Source organism: Onychomys torridus, chromosome 3 (assembly GCF_903995425.1).
Source record: "Onychomys torridus chromosome 3, mOncTor1.1, whole genome shotgun sequence".
Classification (NCBI taxonomy): Eukaryota; Metazoa; Chordata; class Mammalia; order Rodentia; family Cricetidae; genus Onychomys; species Onychomys torridus.
In genome coordinates this window covers 69,883,724-69,906,436 of record NC_050445.1, presented here as the reverse complement: position 1 = coordinate 69,906,436, position 22,713 = coordinate 69,883,724, and the positions used below count along the sequence as shown (strand labels likewise).

Genomic DNA, 22,713 nt, shown 5'->3' with positions numbered 1-22,713 from the left:
CAAACTTCAGGTCATTAGTGAAATTCTAATGAAGTCTTGTGTGCATTTGAGTGCTGGCAAATTATTGTGGAGAGCACCCTGCCTGCACTGGATGTTTCAGCCACCCTCTACGTCAGCCAGGGTGACCATTTCAAAACTCAAATCTGATCTTGTTAATCACTTCTTTTCAACCATCTCAAAGACTTCTTGTTGCCCTTAGGAGGGTGATGAAAATGCTTAGTGTGACCAGTGAGCCTGTGTATAAAGCAAATCCTATCTCTGGGATTTTAGCCTTGTAACCAGCCCTCTTCCTTACTCTGAGCTGCTTCCATATTAACCTCGGGCAGCATATTTCCTGGAGCCACGGGCCATTTGGAGATGTTGTTTCTTTTGCCTGGATACTTCTGCTCAGAAGCTCTTTCTTAGCTCACTCTCGTTTTTCCTTCACCTCAGCTCAGTCATTAGCTCCTGCCCTGTCAACCCAGCAGGGCTGTGGTTTGTTAAACTTCAAAAGCACAATTGACTTGGTTTTTCCCAGAGCACCCAGATAATAACAGCTCTGTTGTCATCTGGATTTCAACCTTAGGTGATTCTGAGCAGCAAACCAACCTGACTGTATGCAGCTGACTTCTGACGTATCCAGCTAATGAATGGATGTTTGTGAGATACTGAACTGGTGAACGTTTGTATATGATGAAAACTAGCAGCCATAATGCACAGGCTTCCAAATGCCAAGAAGTAATTCAGAAGATAATAACATTATTATCAAGGTCAAGTTTGTGAGCCAGGATGAATTAAATATCACCTTGGATAAGATCTGAATGATGACTCCCTAGACTGAGGTAAATATACTTGGCTAAATGTCTAAGTTGAGTAATGTAGTTAGTCAAGCTTGGAATACCAATCAGAGATTTTTGTGGATATAAGTTCATGTATAAATACATATGCACACTATACATATGTATGAATAAATTGACCCCAGGATTTCAAAAAAGAATCATTACTATCTTTCATTTCTTATTTCCAGATTACTAATCTGGAAAACACTCAGAATATGGCACTCAAGGTAAATGAGGGGGGAAAATTCTTATCAAATGAGGCCCCCAAGTGGCAGTTTAATAACTGTCCATGTAAAGGTAAGTGGATTCTTACAGTAAGAAGGTTATTAAGCAAGTATTGTGTAAAGTGAACCCACTAAAAGCGATGGAAATTAACATCATACCCTAGCAATTTAAGGTGAAATTTTACTGTTTTTAGCCAGAAATACAACTTTGGAGTACAAATGACAAGAAAGCGCACTCAATGCCCGAAACCCAGTCTCGATTCACTTGTCCTAAAACGACTGCTCACTTTCCTTTATGTGCTTCCCTTCCAGAGCTACCAAACAAGGCTGCCTACAATTTAACTTCCCATCTCTTCCCACTCTCTATGCCCTTTCGAGACAGGTTCTACAACACAGCCTAGTATTCAGTTTTACCTGAAATGTTCCCCAGAGGCACAGGTCTCAAATGCTTTGTCCCCACCTGGTGGCTTTGTTTTGGAAGGTTGTGGAAACTTAGGGTGGTAGGACCTACTTGGAGGAGACAGGGCCCTCGTCTTATTGCTGATGGATGTCTCCTCACTCCACATCCTCTCAAATTTGATGCCAGCTTCAATGCACTCCTACAGCCCCTACGCCAAGAAACTTCTGAAACACGGACCCAACAAACCCTTCCTCCTTTTAACTGTCTGTGTCCGATCTTATGGTCACAACAACACAAAGCAAGATATTCCTTCTAGCCAAGTCATCAAACTCTTCGATCACAAAAGTACGCCACCATCCTTTGCTCTAGAAACCCTCCTCCTCCTCCTCCCTCTTCTCCATTAATTAAAGGAATGCACCACCACCGCCCATCTAGAAACTTTCTTCATAATGAATGGTTTTGTACTCTATTCCTTAGACACTTACAATCTCAGGTTTAAAAAATGATCTCCAATTTGTATTCTATTTGTCATTGCTAGTGTAGATATTTTGCTGAGACTGGCTGCATAGCCCATGTATCTGTTTTCTGGCGGCTGTTCTGAAGTCATACCATTAGGCCAGCAAGAAAAGACAAGATGTAGCTCCTAGGAGGGGACCTCCCGACAAGCATCTATGTCAGTTGAACAGACAGGGAATATTTGACGACATGCGTATCACAGAATCACATACCCCTCCCTGTATGTGGAAACTTCACCTGCTTTTAGTCGTGTGACACGTAAAGTTTATAGCCTAAGTTGTTTCATTTTATAAATGCATAAATATTTGTTGTAGTAACTTAGTCAAGATATGTATTTTCCCACATATATTTTATTTTAACATAATTACATTTAATAAAGAGATGAGACTTTGTCCTGATGATTTTAGGTTTTCAAATTTTTAAAAATCTGAAGTCTGGACATAGTGATTTAAAGGCAGGTGAACAGTAGTCTGAGGTGAGTGTCAAGAGGTCACAGCCTCAAGCTTGGAGCCTCTCACAGGCAAGGCCAGAGAGAAAGTGGAAACTCTGCCAAGTGGTCCCTCCGAGCTGTGTTTCAGGCCTCCACGGCAGCAGCATTTCCCTCTGCCCTTGGTCAAACCTCCCCAAGGCTCACTAGCTGCTATCCAGTTCAGATCTCACTGCCCAGGCTGCACACTCAAACAACACTCTATGGCTGTGCTGGAGACGAGGGCACGGGAATCAAGAATTCAGACCTAACCAGACTCATGTGATGTGAAATGCCACGGGCACATTCCCTGATGCCATTGTGTCGATCTTTGTCAGGCTCGAAGAGAGCGTTGGGACAAAAGGAACCCTTCACTTCTAGGTAATCCCTTCCCAGCCCCCTGCACTGTGCAGTTCTCCTGCTGGGGCTACGGAGGCTCCAGGACCAGGAAGGAATCTGTCTTGAAAATCTGAGACTTAGTCTTGTCGGGGGGTGCTTCGGACCAGAGTCGCTGTGGATCCGGCGCACGGAAAGCCCGCTTTCCACCACCCGCTGCCTTGGAGCCTGCACACCGGTTCCACCACACCAGCCGGCTCCGCGGTCTGACAGCGGCCCACGCGCCGGGGCGGGGCTTGAGTGAGCGCCTTTAAAGGCGCCCGGGTGGGTCCCGCCCCCCGCCTCCCTTCATTGGCTGGCTCCTGCGCGGCCTCGTTCCCATAGGTGCAGGGGGCGGGGCTGCGTGCGACCGGCGTGGGGCCACACCTCCGCGGCCCCGGCCCTGCTGGGAGCGTGACGCGCGGGTCGGCTTGCGGAGCTGGCAGGCTCGCCCGCGCGCTAGTGCCGCGTCCCCGGGGAACCCGCACGCGCCTCTCCGGTGCACGGCGGCGGCGGCGGCGCGCACGAGGGCGGAGGTGGCTCGCGCGTGCGTGTGTATGTGTGTGTGTGCGCGCGCGCGTGTGTGTCTGTCTCTGTGTGTGTGCGTGTGTGCGTGTGTGCGTGTGTGTGTGTGTGTGTGTGTGCGTGCGTGGGTCCTAGGGGCCGGGCGCGGGTGCCCCATTGCTTTCCACACCCTGCCTGCTCCTCGGCTCCTTCCTCGGTCCCTCCCGCACCGGGGGTGGCGTACTGAGAGAAGGCCGCGCGGGACACAGGTGTGCTCGGCTTGCGGGACCGCCGGAGACAAAGGGGGCGCGGAGGCGAGCCCGCCATGGCCTCCCGGAGCCTGGGGGGCCTGAGCGGGAGCCGCGGCGGCGGCAAGAAGAGCCTCAGCGCCCGCAATGCTGCGGTGGAGAGGAGGAACCTGATCACCGTGTGCAGGTGCGGGGCTGCGGGCGCCGCGGGGAGGAGGGAGGTCCCGGGGCTGCGCAGCCGAGCTCGGCCTCTGCCCTCGCCGCGCCCCGCGTGTCCGCCGGGGAGCCGGGCCCTGTGGCCGGGCGACGGGGCCGGGGACTAGCCTGGGGTCTGCCTGACCAGGGCCCGGGTGGAGCCGGGAGGATCTGTTTTGACCGAGCCATCTCGTGTCTGGGCAGAAGAGGGCGGAGCGAGAGCAGCATCCAGCCGCTGGAGTAGTGGCTGAAGTCGCTCCGTCGCCCCCAAATCCGAGTGCGCTCTCTTTTTCCGCTTGTTGGCGTGTGGTCTTCACTCCTTTCATGCCACGCACATCCGTGTCGGGTGTTTCAGCCTGCTCAACTACAGTGCCAGTGCTGCTTGTGGGACTGTGTCTTCACTGTCCCTAGGAAGCTCTCCAGTCAGTCATTTGTTCGAAGATCCGCCTTTCCTTAAATGATTCCTGATTGTAAATGTATCCCTTCCTCTAGGAAATATAGAAACAAATAACCACCATCTATAGAATTCAGAGAGAGCTGATTTTGAATAAGCTAATATATTTTCTTTAAGTCTTATAAAAATTTAAGCGTCCATTTCTTAGGAACCATTCAGCCAACACGCTGTTAAAATTATTTTGTTTCATCATACTGTTTAATCATCAACCATGACTATTACCAAGTAAATGATGAAACCTTTCCCTCCTCTGCGATTTATGCCTGTATTTAAACCATTTTTCCTTCTGTAAAAGCGTGTCTAGCCTCTTAAGCAGATTGCAGACATATGTAGTAGGAGTTACATTCAATATTTAAGCAACTTTTAAAGAGTTGGATTTAATGAACACTTATCTATCAGGAAGACCTCCACTCACAGTTTGCATTATAAATGGTAAAATAGTGTGGACTTTACTTATTGTGCTGTGTAGAATACAACCTTTTAGGACAGATAGGCTTTATTAAATTGAGGCAGATTTCTAAGTTAGGTACATAGAAAAATAAGCTAGGTGGATAGTTTTATCTTTTTTTCTTTCTTTTTTCTTTCAAGACAGGGTTTCTCAGTGTAGCCTTGGCTGTCCTGGAACTCAATCTGTAGACCAGGCTGGCCTTGAACTCATAGAGAACCTCCTGCCTCTGCTTCCCGAGTGCTGGGATTAAAGGTATGCACCACCACCACCACCACCACCACCACCACCAAGATAGTTTTATCTTTAACAGTTATTAAAATGAATTTTTTTAAAGAAGTGAGGATAGTTCCAAAGCAGGTTTCAACCTAAACTGTGCCTCTTGAGTCATTTTCAAAACTCTAGCAGAGGTGACGTTCTTGATGACTTCACATTGGAAATTGGAAGAAGCTGATCCAGTGGAAATGTAACTGAGTTCATAATGTTATCATTGACTAGTATCTTGAATACCATCTCCAATTTTCTTCCTTTTTTTTCCCATGTGTACAGTAATGCTGGACTAGATCATTGGGAATTTCAAGTGATGGATCACTTTAAGCAGTGTGTGATCATGCTTAGTTTTGGATGTTTCCAAATATGAGCTGGATGATAATGGTAGAAAACTATTTATAGCAGCTAGATGAGGCATGTGCATTTTTCTTTAAATGTTTGAATTGCACTGTCATTTTGTGATTCTTTATTGTTGTTCTTGAAAAACTGAAATTTATAAAACCAGAAAAAAATGAAACCAACCCCTGCCCTCAATATATTTTATCTTATACTTAAACAGTAATGCTTTTTCCTTCCCTTAAAAAGTGAGGTATAGTTTTAGTTCAGGTTCAATGCCATTTCATAAAACTACACAATTCTGTAGATTTAAAACCATATAAAAGTACAATATTGTTACTGTTTTGGATTTTGAAATTAGGCTGTGTAGTTATGTGGGATAGTCAGGAAAAGAGCTGAATTGAATTTTGGTTCATTATAATTGTGTGTTTGTGTATAATTACTTCAGTTTGTTAGAGAAAACATTTGTATATTTTATACTAAAACTATTGCATAGTGCTTGTCACAGCAAATAAGTAAAGTTTTTAGCATATTTTCCATAGCTTGTACTGCAGAGAAAGTAGGTCATTTGAGAACTCTAAATTTTCTACACTCAACTCCAAAATATTTATAGACTGAATTTAGTTACTCTATTTTGTGTAAAGAATCTTTATTATTTAGAACTTTGAAACATTAAGCATCCCCCATTTCTCCTCCCCCTTTCTGATACATGGCCTTGTTGTGTAGCCTCAGCTGACCTGAAACTTGCTATGTAGATTAGGCTGGTCAAGCTCACTGAGATCTGTATGTGTCTGCCTCCTGAACACTGGAATTTCAGCCATGTGCACCATGCTGGACCCGCCCGTGGGCTTTTTAACTTGCATTTTTCATCCATGCAAATTCAGATGTTAGTCTTTTTTTTTTTCTGTTGAGCTTTTGTATGTTTTCAAAGATTTAATTTTTTTTTTGATGTATGGATGGTTTGCTTACATGTATGTCTGTGCACTGTATGTGTGCATTGCCCTCTGAGGCCAGAAGATGTGTCAGATGCTCTGGAACTGGAGTTACAAATAGTGGTGAGCTCCTGCATGGGTCCTGGGAATCAAACTGGAATCCTCTGAAAGAGCGGCCAGTTCTCCGAACCACCAAGTTCAAACTCATGTCTTCTTAAACTGATGCATTTCTGTCACCTTAGTTCTACTGGCAAATGCAATTAAAATCTAACTCATCTTTCAGTTTATAATGTTATATAAAATGCCAAAATATTCATGTTTAACAATTTGATTACACATTTAGAAACAGCATTTGTCAAACTTCTAAGTCAGTAGTAGTACTGGCTAGTTTTATGCCAACTTGACACAAAGCTAGAGTCATGAAAAGGAGGAAGCCTCAAGTGGGAAAATGCCTCTTAAGATCCAGCTGTAGGCAAGCCTGTGGGGCATTTTCTTAATTAGTGATTGATGGGGGAGGGCCCAGCCCATTGTGAGTGGTGTCATTCCTGGGCTGGTGGTCCTGAGTTCTGTAAGAAAGCAAGGTGTGCAAGCTATGAGCAAGTTAATAAGCAGCATCCCTCCATGGGTTCTGTATCAGCTCCTGCCTCCAGGATCCTGTCCTGTGTGAATTCCTGTGCTGATTTCCTTTGATGATGAACAGAGATTAATGTAAGCCAAATAAACCCTTTCCTCCCCAACTTGCTTTTTGGTCATGGTGTTTCATTGCATCAATAGAAACACTAAGACAGTAGTTAAATGGAACTTCTCATACAAAAAAGTCATACTTTACCTGTCTTGTGGATAAAAAAAGACAAGGGTGATTTAAGAAGATGGTATATAATAAGTTAATCAGGATAGAGACAAATGATGATTTCATAATTAAAGTACTTTAATAACATGAAACATCATTTCTATATGTCAAGATATTATTTCAGAATACCAGAATGATTTCACGTTAGAACAGTACTGCAGCTCTTCAGTGTGTTCAAGGAATTAAGAGCTCATATTTTATATGTAACTAATATCCACTCTGAGCTTAAAATTCTTCCATCATCTTTACTGCTTCCATCAGCACTTACTATTGGAATATAGTCTTCTGTATAATGAAGCTTATAATTTAACACACAATAAACAGTGTTTAGACATTTTAGATAAATTGCTTAAAAAAAGAAAAGGTTGCACATTTTTCTACCTTTAGAGAAGAAATGTAATATCTACTGATAACTTTACTCTGGATCTGTGTCTTTTAATACATGGACTGTGCAGTGGCTGTCCTCGGAGACTCTTGAGGTACCCTAGTATGGTTTGCTCAATGCCTCATAGACTGTGTTTCAAGTTCTCTGTTTTGGCCGCCTGCTGTTTCTTCAATTGACTTCACTGTTGTTTCTTTATGTGTGCTTCCAGGATCGCTTTGCTTTACACTTCACATCTTGGCTTGCTCACTATAGTTGTGTGAACTAGGAAAAGGGATACCTAAATTTGTGCCCAGAGACACAAGTTAGCTGAGAAAACTTCAGCAGTCTTAGCATTTTTAGATATTGGGTAATCAGTGGGAAATGTCTTGCTCCACTTGAACTTTGTAGGAGTTCCAATGTAGGTATGTGAACTCTTACTGAATGTATTGACAACAATATCCTTTAAGCATAGTAACCTATTCTTTGTTACTTCTTGCTTGAGTATGCCTTGTAAGAGTGGCCATACCTTGGTATGAAGAATATCAAAAGTTATTTTAATCATGATATATGTAGTAGGACATTGATCAACATTTTTGGGTCAGTCCATATCTTCATAGAGCTTCTGAGTATGCAGAATGAATTGTGCCATACTCATCTATTGCCAATGGCTGTTATCAGTTATACACTGATTACTTCAATGTTCATTGGGAGTTAAGATAAGCAATCATGGGGGCTTTTCTTGATGCTGTTATCAGGAGCATTGTGTGTCATAAGGGTAGCTTATTTTGTGAACACTTCTGTGAGAGAAGGACCTGTCTTATTTCAATGTTAGAAGTTGCCTAATTCTAGGCAGTTGTTTTATTTACATTTATTGGGTACACTTAGAACTATCTTTGTCCTAGATAGCTGATAGTGTTAATTCTGTGGCCAGTTCCTAAAAGATATGTGATAATTCATTCAGCTCTACTATATTTCTACATTTCAAATATAATTAAAGGTCAACCTCAGGCATTGTCTACCCTGATTTTATGGAATAGGGGCTGTTAATGGCCAGGAGGTCACCAAGTAAACTAGACTGGCTGACAAGTGAGCCTCAGGGGTCCCCTGCCCCTGCCTCACCAGCCCTGGGATTACAAGTACAATGCATCATGCTGGAGATTTTTGGTTGTTTTCTGGAGATTGAACTAGCATCGCCATGCTCGTAAATCACGCACTTTACTGACTAGCTGTCTCCTCAGCCATAAAAATTGCATTGACCTAAAATATGCATGTTGCCTCGCGGTAGTGGTGCACACCTTTAATCCCAGCACTCGGGAGGCAGAGGCAGGAGGATCTCTGTGAGTTTGAGGCCAACCTGGGCTACAGAGTGAGTTCCAGGAAAGGCGCAAAGCTACACAGAGAAACCCTGTCTCGGAAAAAAAATATGCATGTTAAAAAGTACACATGGTGTAAACATACTACCCAATGCATTTTTGTTCCTCCTGTTTGTTGACTTTTTTTTCACTCTACAGTGAGAAAAGAATTCCTTAATTATAAGGCAGTCTGTAATTTCCTTCATGGTTAATACTGACCAGTTTATTAAGTCGGCTTCCTCCCAAGTAATCGAATACTCTCCTGTTTTCTTCTAAAGCTCTGTCGTGTTGCTTTATGCATTTATATCAACAATCCATTTGTAGATAATTTGTATTTGTGTGTTAAGTGTGGAAACCAGGATTAAATATTGTCCTTAAAAAAATCAGTTGATCTGGTACCACTTATTGAAAAGATCATATTTTGTCTAATACCTCCAAGTGTTACTTTTGTCTTGTTAGGTCACAGGACCCTTCTGCCTCTGTTCTGGGCTCTTCCTCTAATTTCATTAATCTATTTGTTTCTCCGTGAAATAATGTCATACTGTCTTAATAACTTTTGCTTTATAATACATCTTGCTCTTTGATAATAAAATTTTCTAGCTTTATATTTGAAGATCATCCATCCTACCATTTGCCAGCTAAATTATGTGATCTACTTATCAGTTTCCATGAAAAACAATCTGTGTGTTTAAAAACTTTACAAGTGTTGGGGATTTAGCTCAGTGGTAGAGCACTTGCCTAGCAAGCGCAAGGCCCTGGGTTCGATCCTCAGCTCAAAAAAAAAAAAAAAAACTTTACAAGTTTTAAAATGTGTATAATTGTGTATTGTGCTCATTTTATGTGCCTCCATTACCCTCTTGTCTCTGTCATACTCCCCACGGAACACTTTCTACCCAAGAAATCCCCTTTGTATTTATATGTGATTTGTTTGCTTGCTTTGTTTTGTTGTGACCCACTGAATTTAGTTAGGATTGCTTGCATGAGCGTGGATGGGCTGTCATTTACCGGAATATGGGCATCTTAACAGTAGATACTCCACTAACGAAAATGACACTCCTCTTCCAGCAACCATTAACTATCAATAGGACTCTTGGATTTTTCTTATGTTTGCACTTACTCTATAAAGCAGTTCTTGGCAAACTTTCATATTTGTAATATTAAGACATACATGTTCAATAAGCATAATAAATGTTTTCATACATTTAAATATTCTGTTTTTCTCAGAAATAGGTATTAATTTAGAATATATAAGCATTATAAATCTCCTTAAATTTATTCTTGCATACTGGATATATTTTTATATTATTATAACCAAAACCATTGTATTTTCCCCCTTTTTGCTGGTATGCAGACATAAAATTGATCTTTAAACATACTACTCTTAAATCTATAATCTCTATTAATTCTGGCAGATTTTCTACAGGTTTAAGAAGATTGATCAAAAGTCATATATGCATTTTATTTCTTTCTTTTTCAATCTTTATCCCTTGTCTTACCACTTACTACATTGGCGAAGATCTTTAATACAGTGTCCAGAAAACAGTGAAGTGTGTATGACTTCAGTGAGCGTTTGCAGCAGATTTTTCTTCTCTACTAGTTCTAGATTCCTGGGAATTTTTTTTTTTTTTTTTAATCTTAGGTAGGTACCAAAAACTATGTTGTTGTCAAATGCTCTTTAAAAACAAAATAAACAATCATACAAAAAAAAAAAAAGATTAAACATGATGCCCACCCCCTTTTCCTGTTCATGTAATGAATTCTGTTGTCTGACTTTTACATGTCAGACTACTTTGGAATAAAACACCAGTTGGTAGGTTATACTTTCGAGATTTCTTTGCTTTCAGTTGAGCTAATATTTGGGATTTTTACATATTTACTCATGGGAGAGATTGGTCTATACTTGTCCTTTCTCACTATAGTGTCCTCTAGTTTTAACCTTGTCTTTTTTCCTTCCTGTTCTTCATAGGTTTTGTAAGATTGATACTATTTCCTTCTTTAATATACAGGACAGTTCACCAGGTAGCAATCTCGACCACAGATTTCTTTGTGGAAATAAAAAATTTCTATGGGAAAATTATTAACATATTCACTTTATTTAGTAGATACTAACAATTCAAATTTCTGGTTTCTTTTCATCATATTTTTCCCCCAGGAAATACTTTTTTTGGGGGGGGGTTCGAGACAGGGTTTCTTTGTGTAGCTTTGCGCCTTTCACTTGGTAGCCCAGGCTGGCCTCAAACTCACAGAGATCCCCCTGGCTCTGCCTCCCGAGTGCTGGGATTAAAGGCATGTGTCACCACCGCCCGGAAAAATACATTTTTATATCATCATATGTATTAAGGCTTCTCTTAATGTTTAATATTTTTTTCCCTTTTGAGACAGATTCTTGCTGTAATTGTAGGCTAAGCACCTTAAACTCAAAATACCCCTGCTTCAGCATCTCCTGAGTGCAGAGTGCTAATGCCTTTTTATTGCTTAAAAACTGTAGAGATTTTCCACTTTTAATTCTGAAATCTGCCTGCCTCACTGTTTTCCTTACTAAGACATTATAGATGGGTTGTTGTTTTTTTTTTTTTTCAAAGAATCATCTTTGGATTTCATTAATTTTCTCTGTCTAATCATAGATTTTTAAAAAATGTTTCTTTAATTTTCAGATCAAGTTCTTCTAGTTATCTTTTCCTGGCTGTGTTGGTAGGAGTTTCTCCCCACCTGCCTGTTCCCAAATACCCAGCAGCCTCTTCTTAAATGATTGACCATGAGGCTTAATATTACTTACAGACTGTTTGGCCTATGGCTCAGACTTATTACTGACTAGCTCCTACACTTAAATTAACCCATCATTCTCATCTGTGTTTAGTCACGTGGCTTGGTACCTTTTCTCAGTGGCATTCTCGTCTCGGTTCCTCTTACTCAGCCTTCCTCTTCCCAGAATTCTCCTAGTCTGCTCACCCCACCTATACTTCCTGCCTGGCTACTGGCCAGTCAGCATTTTATAAACCAATCAGAGTGACAAATCCTTACAGTGTACAAAAGTATTATCCCACAGCATTTTCCTTTTATTTTTGTTTAAGTAAAATGGAAAGTTTTAACCTTAATATAGTAAAACAAAGTTATTAAGTAAAAATTACAGTAACAGTATCCAATCCATTTGCATTTGACAAAATTAGAGAAAATACTAAATTATCTATTTTATCTTGGTGAGTCTAAAGTTTTGTATCTGAAGTAGTCTAGAAAGCTACACCCAAATTCCCAAAATATTGTTTATGAAGGTTTGCTTTTATTTAAATGGGTATGTGATCTAGAAATGATGAAAAAAGATAGATTATTAAATCTACTTTAATCCAAAAACCAACTGTTAATCTCAAAATTTTACATTGGTATGGATTTGGGTTTATTAATAAAAATTTCAGGTCAACTTTGTTATACTGTATGTATATTTCTACTCTTGTTTAAGGTATTGTGTTTATGCACCTTGTTTAAAATTATAATGTATAATTAAAAAATACAAAATAAGTGATCTATAATAATCAAACATATAATCATGTTAGTTAAGTTTTCTAGGTATACAAAGATATATTTTAATTAAATAGGTAATTTTCAAACACTTCAAAGACCTACAGAATATGGCATTTAAAATGTTTTAAGAATGTAGACTTTTCTGGACAATGAGACACATCTGCTCCTGGCAGCACCAGTTACTTCAAAGAGGATGATGGACATTGAAGAAACTCGTTATGGAGTTTGCTTACAGAATGGAAAGGACTAGCCATTTGAGCGAGAAACTGCTCCTGCCTGGACTGCTTGACAGTATGTTATTTAAACTGAACACGCTGGACCCATAAGAAAATGACCACTGGACTTTGCCAAAACAAGGTGACATGATCTTTCAACTTCTTGCTTCACAGAAGAAACTACCAGATATTCTTCAGGACATAGAGAAAAGCGACTGATGAATTTTGCCAAAATTGGCAGAGCAGTCCTTCAAATATCCTGCTTCATTGAAAAGTCTGCCAGATACTCTAGACCTATAGGCTAAAGATGGATGTCCTAATGTTACAAAAGAACTTTGGGTGACTGTCCAGGCAGCCAGATGTCATTTCTAGAATTATGGAAGTTTCTTGCAATGCATTTCCTGTTTACTTAGATAGCATTATATCCTTCTGGGGTCTTTGATGGAGTTGACGACTAGATAGTTATAATTGTAATTTTCCTTAGTCATGATAAAAGATAAATTAGATAGAAAACTTTAGACTTACAAAAATAGAATAGATAATAGAATATTTTCTTTAATTTTGTCAAATACAAATAACTAGATATTGTAACTGTAATTCTTGCTTGATAACTGTTTTGTTATATGTAATTTTACTATGTTAAAATGAAAATCTGTATGCTGTGAATATATGTTGATACCATTAGTTAATAAAGAAGCTGCTTTGGTCTATGGCAAGACAGGTTATAGCCAGGCAGGAAATCCAAGCAAAGACACAGGGAGAAGGAAGGTGGAGTCAGGGGAGATGCTGCAAGCCACCAGGGAAGCAAGATGTAATAGAACACAGGTAAGGCCACAAGACATGTGGTGATACATAGATTAATAGAAATGGGTTAATTTAAGATGTAATAGCTAGCTAGCAATAAGCCTGAGACATAGACCAGTTTGTAATTAATATAAGCCCCTGTGTGTTTATTTGGGACTGAGCAGCTGTGAGACATAGGAAAACTTCTGTCTACATGACTGTTTTAAACTTAATTCCACTCTGTTAAGATTATATGCTGAACTTCAAGCTTTTGAAATTTTGTTGATGGTTGCTTCATGACATAATACATAGTTAGTTTCCATATGTGTTTTCTATGGATTTGCATATTCTGTTGATTGTTCTATACATGCCATCTATGTTTAGTGTGTTGTGTCATTCATAACTTGTCTATCCTAATAATTTTTATATATTTAGTCTACCTTGTAATATAAGAGTACCTGGGTTTAGATCTGTCTGTTTTTCCATTTGTTATATATATATATATATATATATATATATATATATATATATATATATTTGCTGTATTACTGAGTGTGTATTTAAAATTGTGGATTTTTAATAAAAGGTTTATTTATTTTTATGTGCATTGATATTTTTCCTGCATTCATATCTGTGTGAGAGTGTCACATCCCCTGGAAATGGAGTTACAGACGGTTGTGACCTGCCATGTAGATGCTGGGAATTGAACCCAGGTCCTCTGGAAGATCACCCAGTGCTCTTAACCACTGAGCCATCTCTCCAGCCCTGGAATTATGATTACAGTGTGTTTATAATTGTGATCTTTTCCTTGTTGCTTGATGCCTTTGTCATTGTGATATATCCCTTTTTATCTCTTAACAAAGCTATTTCCTTCAAGTCTACTTTGTCAGTTGCTAAAATTGTCAAAAAAGCTGTAGTTATTATTTGTATATCTTTGTACCTTCACTTTTTCTGATATTTATATTTAAAATTTTTCTTGTAGGATGAGAAAGTTTTCTTTTGTTTTGTTTTTCATGTGTGGTATGGGGCCCCAAGCAAGCTAAGTGAGTGCTCCACTTCTGAACTGTCCTTCAAGCTTAATCAACAGCATACAATGGAATTTTGTGTTTTATCTAGCCTGGTGGATTTTGTTTCGGATTCTCAGCTTACTTACATTTAATGTTATCTTTATCTTTGGATTTTTATTTTAACATTTGTATTATACTTTTTCTTTATCTTACGTATTAGTAAAATACTTTTATAGTTCCATTTGTCTACTATATTAGTTTGTATCAGCATGTTAGTTACATGTTATTTTGCCTTTCCTGTGTATATATATTTACTTTCCATTCCTTTGAAATGAATATTAAAACAATTAAAAAATTTAATACATTTTATATACCCCACAAAATGTATATGTCTAACATCAGAAGAAAATACATTTACTTAGTTTTAGGGTAAGATAACAGACTAGATGCTCCTTCACGAACTCCTTAAATGAGTCAGAGTGGTAAAGGGGAAGCCAGATCCTGAGTAGAAAAAGAGAGAATGGGCATTGGGAATAAAACAAAACGAAAACAGTGATTGGGCAGCTGAAAGAGCACGGAGAAGCAGAACAGTGGTGTCCATAGCTGCAGCCCGACCTGGGGAGGAGGGAGAAGAAGTAGAGCAACTCTGGGGAGGACAGACCGCCATTCTAGGCTCAGGATAAGCCTTAAATCTAGGGTTGGTGTGAGAGTAGCTCCTGGGGAGGCCAGCGTTAGAGAAGTGCATCTCATTGATACATCTGTCTCAGTGTTCTAACCTGACGCCACTTTATGAGAAGGCCTTATTTGAGAATGAGCTTTTCTGGGGACCTGAGAAGAGTGAACAGTCATGTCAGCAGTTTTTAGTCAGCATTCTTGGATGCCCTGGCACAGCATTTGGTTGAGAGACTGTTGTGAGAGGCAGTCTTAGAAAAAGGGAAGGTTTGGGCAGAGACCTGTCCCTCATAGCATCTCCACCCACTTCTCAACAGTTTTAGTACCAGAGAGTTCAGACTGAAGTGCAAGGTGGTCAGTGGCTCCATGTCAAAGTGTAGCACAATGTACTATATAGATTACTGTGGCAATAGAGAGCTCTGAGCCTGTGCCCAGTGGTTGCCTGCCTCCACTGGGATACTATCTTATATTTGTTTGCTTTGAGGAAGGACTGAACTCTAAGCCCATGCCCAGTGAATTGCCTAATATCCCATTTCCTCCCAGCTGCAGGGTGGAATCTGAAAGGCATAAGACTAGCTGTCTTACTTAGGGTTTCTATTGCTATGGAGAGTCACCATGACCATGGCAACCTTATGAAGGAAAGCTTTTAATTTGGACTGGCTTACAATTCAGAGGTTTAGTCCATTATTTTCATGGCAGGAAGCATGGCGGCTTGCAAGCAGACATGGTGCTGGGGAAGGAGCTGAGAGTTCACTTATGGCAGGCAGCAGGAATAGAGAGACTACTGGACTGGCTTGGGCTTTTGAAACCTCACGGCCTACCTCCAATCACACACTTCCTCCAACAAGGCCATGCCTCCTAATAGTGCCATTCTCTGGTGATGTCAAGCATTCAAAACTATGAACCTAAGGGAGTCATTCCTATTCAAACTACCACAAGGCCAAAGAGAGGTAATATAGTAGATTCCACTTATAACCCCTCACCTTTCATCTGGTGAGTTCGAATATTAGATACAGAAGTGTCTCAAAAAGTGTTAAACTTTTTAATATTTACTACTTTATTTTTAAAAGATTTATTTTTGTTTATTTAGTTTATATGAGAAAAGTATTTGTACACACACACACACACACACACACACACACACACACACACATACACACACACGGGTAGAAGGGATAGGTGTGCCTGGGAAGGCCAGAGGAGAATTTTTCCAGAGTCATTTCTCTCCTTCCATCCTTGTTTTGAGGCAGGGTCTCTAACTTCTGGCTGATTTTCCTGTCTCAGCCTCCCATTGTACCATCAGAGTGCTGAGGCTGGGATTACAGAGGTGAGCCACCACATCTGGCTGTTTTGCATGGGTACAGTGGGTTCTGTCGGGGTTGGGTGGCCAGGACCTTTTACCTGCTGAGCTGTTTTACTGGTGCCTTTTAGCATCTTTTAAAAGTATTTTAATGGGAGCTGAAAGATGACTCATTTTCTTGTAGAGAATCTGGCACCCACATGGCAGCCTGGAACCCCAATTCTAGGGGTCCAGCACCCATTCTGGCTTCCATAGGCACATTAATACATGCAAGCAAAATGCTCGTATACATAAATAAAAAATATTTTATGTATAAATCTCTTAAATTTGTGTTCTTTTTCTTTATTTTTTGATTTCTTGCTCTTTTCCTTGTCCTCACATTCTTTTCCTTTTCTTTTATTTAGTGCTATTTTTTCTTTTTCCCTTTTCCTAACTCTTCCTTGACTTCATTCTTTTATTATTAATATTTGTACATTTATTAACTTTTAACTTAATAATGTACATTATTTTTCTCCTTTTCTGTCGTTATTGGTATCATAGTGGCTGTAATAAATAGATTATAAAATTGTGTGAGTGACATATATGTGTAGTGTATGCTTACATGTGTCAGGTACTATGTAGGACAGAGAAAGATGATGGCAAGTGTTCTGTCTACCATTCTCCACTTTATTCCCTTGGGGCGGGATGTCCCACCGAACCTGGAATTAGACTGGCCACCAGCAAGGCCCAGAATCCTGCCTCTGTCTTTGATAGGCCCAGCCTTTAAAGTGGTATTGGTACCCAAGCCCAGGCTCTCATGCTTGAGCTTTAAGTGATCTTACCTGTTTAGCTGTCTCTCCAGTTACCTAACCAGTTACCTAATCATTAAATTTTTAATGGTAATTTTTTTATGTTTGAAATTATAATTACATCATTTTCTCCCCTCCCTTTTCTTCCTCCAACCTCTCCCATGGACTATCCTTGCTCTCTCTGCTTCTTCTTTAGTTGTTGTGTTTTACACACACACACACACACACACACACACACACACACACACACACACACCCCTAAATACATAACTACAACCTGCTCAGTCCATATAATGTTACTTGTATATGGTCTCTAGCTGGTCACTTGTTATATTTTTTACTGTATTTCAATTCTAAGTTTGCGTTGGTTACCATTAACTTTAGGAATGTTAATGGTAGTTTGTTTTTTCCACTTTGATTGGTACTAAGGATTGAGGTCTTAAAAGAAGAACACTCATTAAGCAGAGCCCCAGAAGAGAAACCTATCCAAACAGATACATAGAAACACAAGAAATACAAAAACAGAAGGTACCAAGACTACCCAGTAGTTTATAATACTTCAATAATTGAATCCAAATACATAGAAATGAAAAACTAACAAAGAACTCAAAAGTCTGATTTAAAATAATCAGTTAACTCAAAAGATTTATATAGTCACATGAATAAAGAACTCAGTTTGGATCCTTTATGAGAATTTCAGCAACCAGGATGAGAAATACAATATTCTAAATGACAAAGATGGTTGGAATATTTACGTGTCTGTGTTACAATGGAAGCTATTTAAAAACCAGAAGTAGAATGCTGGAGAGATGGCGTAGTGCTTAAGAGTGTTGCTGCTATTGGAGAAGAACAGGGTTCAATTTCCAGCACCCACACGATGGTTAACAATTTTCTGTAGCTCCAGTTCTGAGGTCTCCTCTCCTGGCCTTCTCAGTACTAGGGGCACATGCAGTGCATATGTAGGTGAAACATTCGTGTGCATAAAATAAAATAAATCTTAAAAACCCAAAACACATGTTCAATACAGTCTGTATATGGTATACATGAGAATCATTTTTTCATCAAATTTTTTTTTCTTGATAGATTAAAATAAAATACACAGTGGCTAGAAATTCTTACATTATTGCTTGAAAAGGAAAGCAAAATTTTGATTTCTTAAAAAATGTCTGGTATGGAATATATATAAAAGAAAAATTAGCTGTATTTAACAGGTATCTCCAGGTATCATGTTTAGTGTTTTGTATTACATTTGCTGTTACTTGTATCTTATCATTGTGTATGTGCACATGAGTGTAGGAGTATAGTGCACATATGTGCGTGTGTGTCTGGAAGCCGGAGGTTGAAATCAAGTGTCTTTTCTATTGCACCCCATTTTTTAAAATTTATTAAAGACAAATTCTCTCATAGAACCTGGTGCTTAACAGTTTGGTTTGAGTGTTTGACCAGCAAACCCCAGTGGTCTTCTTGTCTTTGCCTCCTAGTACTGGGATACAGGCATGTATGACTGTGCCTGGGTTTCATGGGTACAAGGGTTCAAATTCAGGTCTTCATGCTTGTGTAGAAAGCACTTTATCCACCAAGTCATCTCAGCCCCTCCATCATATCTCTTGACAGCCATTTCCTTGATTATTTGAAGACTGAAATTATTTTTCCAAAGGAGGATATGATTAAATTTAGTATGAAATAGTAGGGAAACCCATTATCTTTGAATTTGCACATATTTATTAATAGTGTTAGTCTTGGATTTGTGGGATGGCTTCCATGGTGAAGTACCTGCTGCCTGGAGAGCACTGAGGAAAGCTTATCAAACTAAATCCTAATCCAGCTTCTTGGTGAAGCATGCCTTGTTATCCTTATTTGAAGATATGTCAGTTTGCTTGATGGTGTGCATTACTATTTCAAATGGCATACTTTTCTTCTATTCAAGTCAGCAATAGGGGTAGAGGTGGAAGGCAGGGAGAAGGGTGGGGACATTTTCTAAGTATGACATGGCCATGGCAATTGTGAAGTCATATTAGTTACACCAACTGGCATTGGTCTTAGACAACTAACAGATTCTAGGAGAGGAAATGATACATCTGTGTGCTCACCAGCTCCAATGGATAGTTCTAAACCATAAATCTGGAAAGAGATCTGTAGGGAATAAGAGGGGCTGGCAAGGGTAGGAAGGAAATAAGAGAGATTGGGGTAGGCAGTAACCAGAATGCAGTATAAACATGTATAAAAGTATCAGAAAAGATAATTTGCTCCTGTCTGAGAAGATGAAGAGAAGCCCCTCTAGGAACTTAGCAGAGGTGCATGTGTCAGTGTCACTGAGAAAGTGGTTGTGATAGAAAAGAAGTTGTCCTAAAGGAAGTGACCATGGCAGTGACATAGGGTTACACAGTGGGGGGTTGCCCCCATGGAACTGTTTGGAGACTTGCCAGATAACTGACTTCACCTGGTTTGACTCTAGATGCTTGTGGTGAGTGGAGGTACTCACTTGGGTAGAACTGGTGTGATCATTGTAGGATCTAGCTTTTCCAATAGGTGCCAAGAGAGATGCCAACAACAGCTTTGTCACCTCACTTCCTAATACTTTTGTGATCGTCAAACACAACAAACCACGTATCTCTACTCCATGGAAAGTGAGTCCACTTCATTATTGCTGAAGAGAGGAGACTAGCCAAACATTGAATGAAATGGTCTCTAAGTAACATGTGAGAGAGGTGATTCTGCTCTTTAAGTCTCTATAGTATATGCTTAGAAGTGTCTGTATAACATTCCAGAGGAAGCACTTGATAGAATAAAAGTGTGGAGAGTTAATTCAGTTACAGGAAGGAATAAAATAGTTTGCCAAAGTTGCACAAGAAGACTAAGACGACCACCACCATTCTATTCTTGATACTTGTTTTGTAAGGAAGTAAAGAACTTTAATTCCCAATGTTTCCAATATTTTAAGTTACAACATTTTATAATAAGCTATTTTTCATTTTTCTATATTATAATTGACTAGAGAGTTTTTAATAGTTTGAGAAAACAAAAATAAAAATCATAGAAAATGTAATTTTTTTTCCACTAAGATGACTTTTGTGTGGTTTCTGCTTTTTCTTAGCTAGGTTATGAGAAAATAGCATGACCAAAGCGACTCAGGGAGTAAAAAGGGTTTATTTCAGCTGACAGTTGCACAGCACAGTCCATTATTAAAGTCAGGACAGGAACACACACAGGACAGGGACCTGGAGGCAGGAGCTGCTGCAGAGGCCATGGATGGGTACTGCTCACTGGCTTCCTCCCCGAGGCTTGCTCAGCCTGCTTTCTTGTAGCACCCAGGCCCACAAGCCCAGCAGTGGCTGTACCCACAGTGGACTGGACCCTCACATCAATCACTGATTAAGACAAGTGCTTCACAGGCTTGCCCACAGGCCAATCTGGTCGGAGCATTTCTCATTGAGGCTGCTCTTCCAAAGTGACTCTAGCATGTGTCAAGTTGACATAAAACTTGCCTACAAATGCTTACAATCATTTTTTCAGCTTTCTGCACTATGCTAAGGACTATTTATGTTTAAAGTTTTTCTGTTTAATCTTTTTTAACATGGAAATGTAAGTGGCATTTTCTGTTTCATTATTTTATTTTTTGAGAGTATAATATAATTACATAATGTCCCCATTCCCTTTCAACTCACTCCAAACCTTCCTATATATCACTCCTTGATCTTTTTCAAATTCATGGCCATTCTAAGTTGAAAATACTGTAAATTAAAAATTCATTTGTATTGGTTAATTTTGTATTGTTATGTTAAAACACCATGACTGAGGTAACTTAGGAAAGAAAGAATTTATTTGGGCTTATGGTTCCAGAGATGAGTTCATAATGGCAGAGTAGAGGCATGGCAGCAGAGCCGGAAGCTGAGGAACTTCAAGACGCTGGAGCCCAGAGAGCTAACTTGAAATGGCGTGAGTTTTTAAATTCTCCAGGGCTGCCTCCAATAGCATATTTCCTCCAAGGCCACACTTCCTAAACCTTTCCAAGCAGCGCCAACAACTGGAGACTAGGGGCATCTCATCCAAACCACCACATATTCCTGAAGAAAAAGATATACAGCCTCACCTACTCTTCAGAACTGTTCAGAAGATTGCTGTATATCAGCAGTTAGACAAGATCATCTAACATTGTCTGTTTTATAGTGAAGTCTTAAATGAGATGGCTTAGTGGGTATAGGCACTGGCTGCCAAGTGTGGTGAGTTCAGTTCCCAAGTTGTCCTCTGACCTCCACATGCACACTGTGGCCCTCACATGAGCATGTGTACACACAGACACAAGTAAATAAGGAAATAAATTATTGTAATGAAATTTTGTTTTGTTTTGTTTTTCTAGACAGGTTTCTTTGTGTGGCCTTGGCTGTTATGGAACTTGCTCTGTAGTTGGCCTCAAACTCATAGAGATCCTCCTGCCTCTGCATGCCAAGTGCTGGGATTAAAGGCATGTACTACCACTACCACTCAGCCCTGAAAAATTATTTAATATAATTTATTGAATAATATACTGAGAATAAAAAAACAGAATAATGATATAGATACATGTCATAAATGTCATAAAGTAAAAAAATATAAGTCTATTATGTATGTCTGAATTTTGTTTTGTTTTGTTTTGGTTTTTGTTTTTCAAGACAGGGTTTCTCTGTAACAGCTCTGGCTGTCCTAGAACTTCACTTTGTAGACCAGGCTGGCCTCAAACTCACAGAGATCTGCCTTCCTCTGCCTCCTGAGTGCTATATTAAAGGCATATGTCACCACCTCCTGACTCAGAATTTTTTGTAGCATTAAGAAATGCTAAGTTATAATTGTATCTTATTGTAATTCTGATAGCTATAATGCAAGGACAGAAAACTATCACAGAGTCTCACTTTAAGCAGAAGGTTGGGTCTTAGTCCTTTCAGCATGTCCTGACAAACTCCCCCAGACTGAGTAATTTATAAAAAACAAATTTGTTGTTTGCAGCTTTGGAGACACCACCATCAAGGGGCCAGGGGACTTGGTGTACTACAGGGCCCATTCTCCTGTTTGGTACCTTTTGTGTCATTTCATAACAGATGAGGTAGTCAGGCTACCTTGGGCCCCTTCTACAAAGTTACTAATGGAAGAGCCCATATTCCTTCTCGAAGGCCTAGCCTGTTGATGCTAGTGCGCTGGGCCTCCTTAGCCATGTAGGATCTTGGAGAACACCTCATCAGACTTCTGCAGTGACTGACATGTGAAAGTCTGTTTTTGGTAAAATTTTCAACTTGCAGAACACATTAGATAAACAAAATTTTCATGATTCTTTTCCAAATACCTTCTCACTTTTTCATACTTAAGTGAATGGATTTACTCTCTCTAAAACAAACATCTTTTTTTTTTTCATAGATTTTCTGTGAAGACCCTGATTGATCGGTCTTGCTTTGAAACAATTGATGATTCTTCTCCTGAATTTAATAATTTTGCAGCTGTTCTGGAACAAATTCTAAGTCACCGGCTAAAAGGTAACAGCATTAATATATTATTTATTCTTCCTAAAAATTCCGTGTAGGAAAATAAACTTTTAGAATTCTTACAGTCTGTTATGGTTTGGGTAACAATCATACTACATTAAAAAAAAAAACATAAATCTGACATCAGAATATCTGATCTTTTTGTCTATGTCATTTAGAAAGAATATGTTTTT

The 22,713-nt window shown here is 39.6% G+C and overlaps 2 protein-coding genes across 4 annotated transcripts in view; one reads left to right on the top strand and one right to left on the bottom strand.

Annotated features, from left to right (window-relative positions):
• Nucleotides 1-22,713, bottom strand: part of Abcb1 (ATP binding cassette subfamily B member 1) — a 154,981-nt gene that overhangs the window by 98,048 nt on the left and 34,220 nt on the right. The gene's annotated exons all lie outside the window — the stretch shown is intronic.
• Nucleotides 3,405-22,713, top strand: part of Rundc3b (RUN domain containing 3B) — a 158,889-nt gene continuing 139,580 nt past the window's right edge. For all 3 annotated transcript variants that reach the window (XM_036180517.1, XM_036180516.1, XM_036180515.1), the window contains exons 1-2: nucleotides 3,405-3,738; nucleotides 22,416-22,531. In XM_036180517.1, the coding sequence (XP_036036410.1) occupies nucleotides 3,629-3,738; nucleotides 22,416-22,531 (226 nt within the window). In that variant the 5' untranslated portion in view covers nucleotides 3,405-3,628. The remainder of the gene's footprint in view (nucleotides 3,739-22,415; nucleotides 22,532-22,713) is intronic.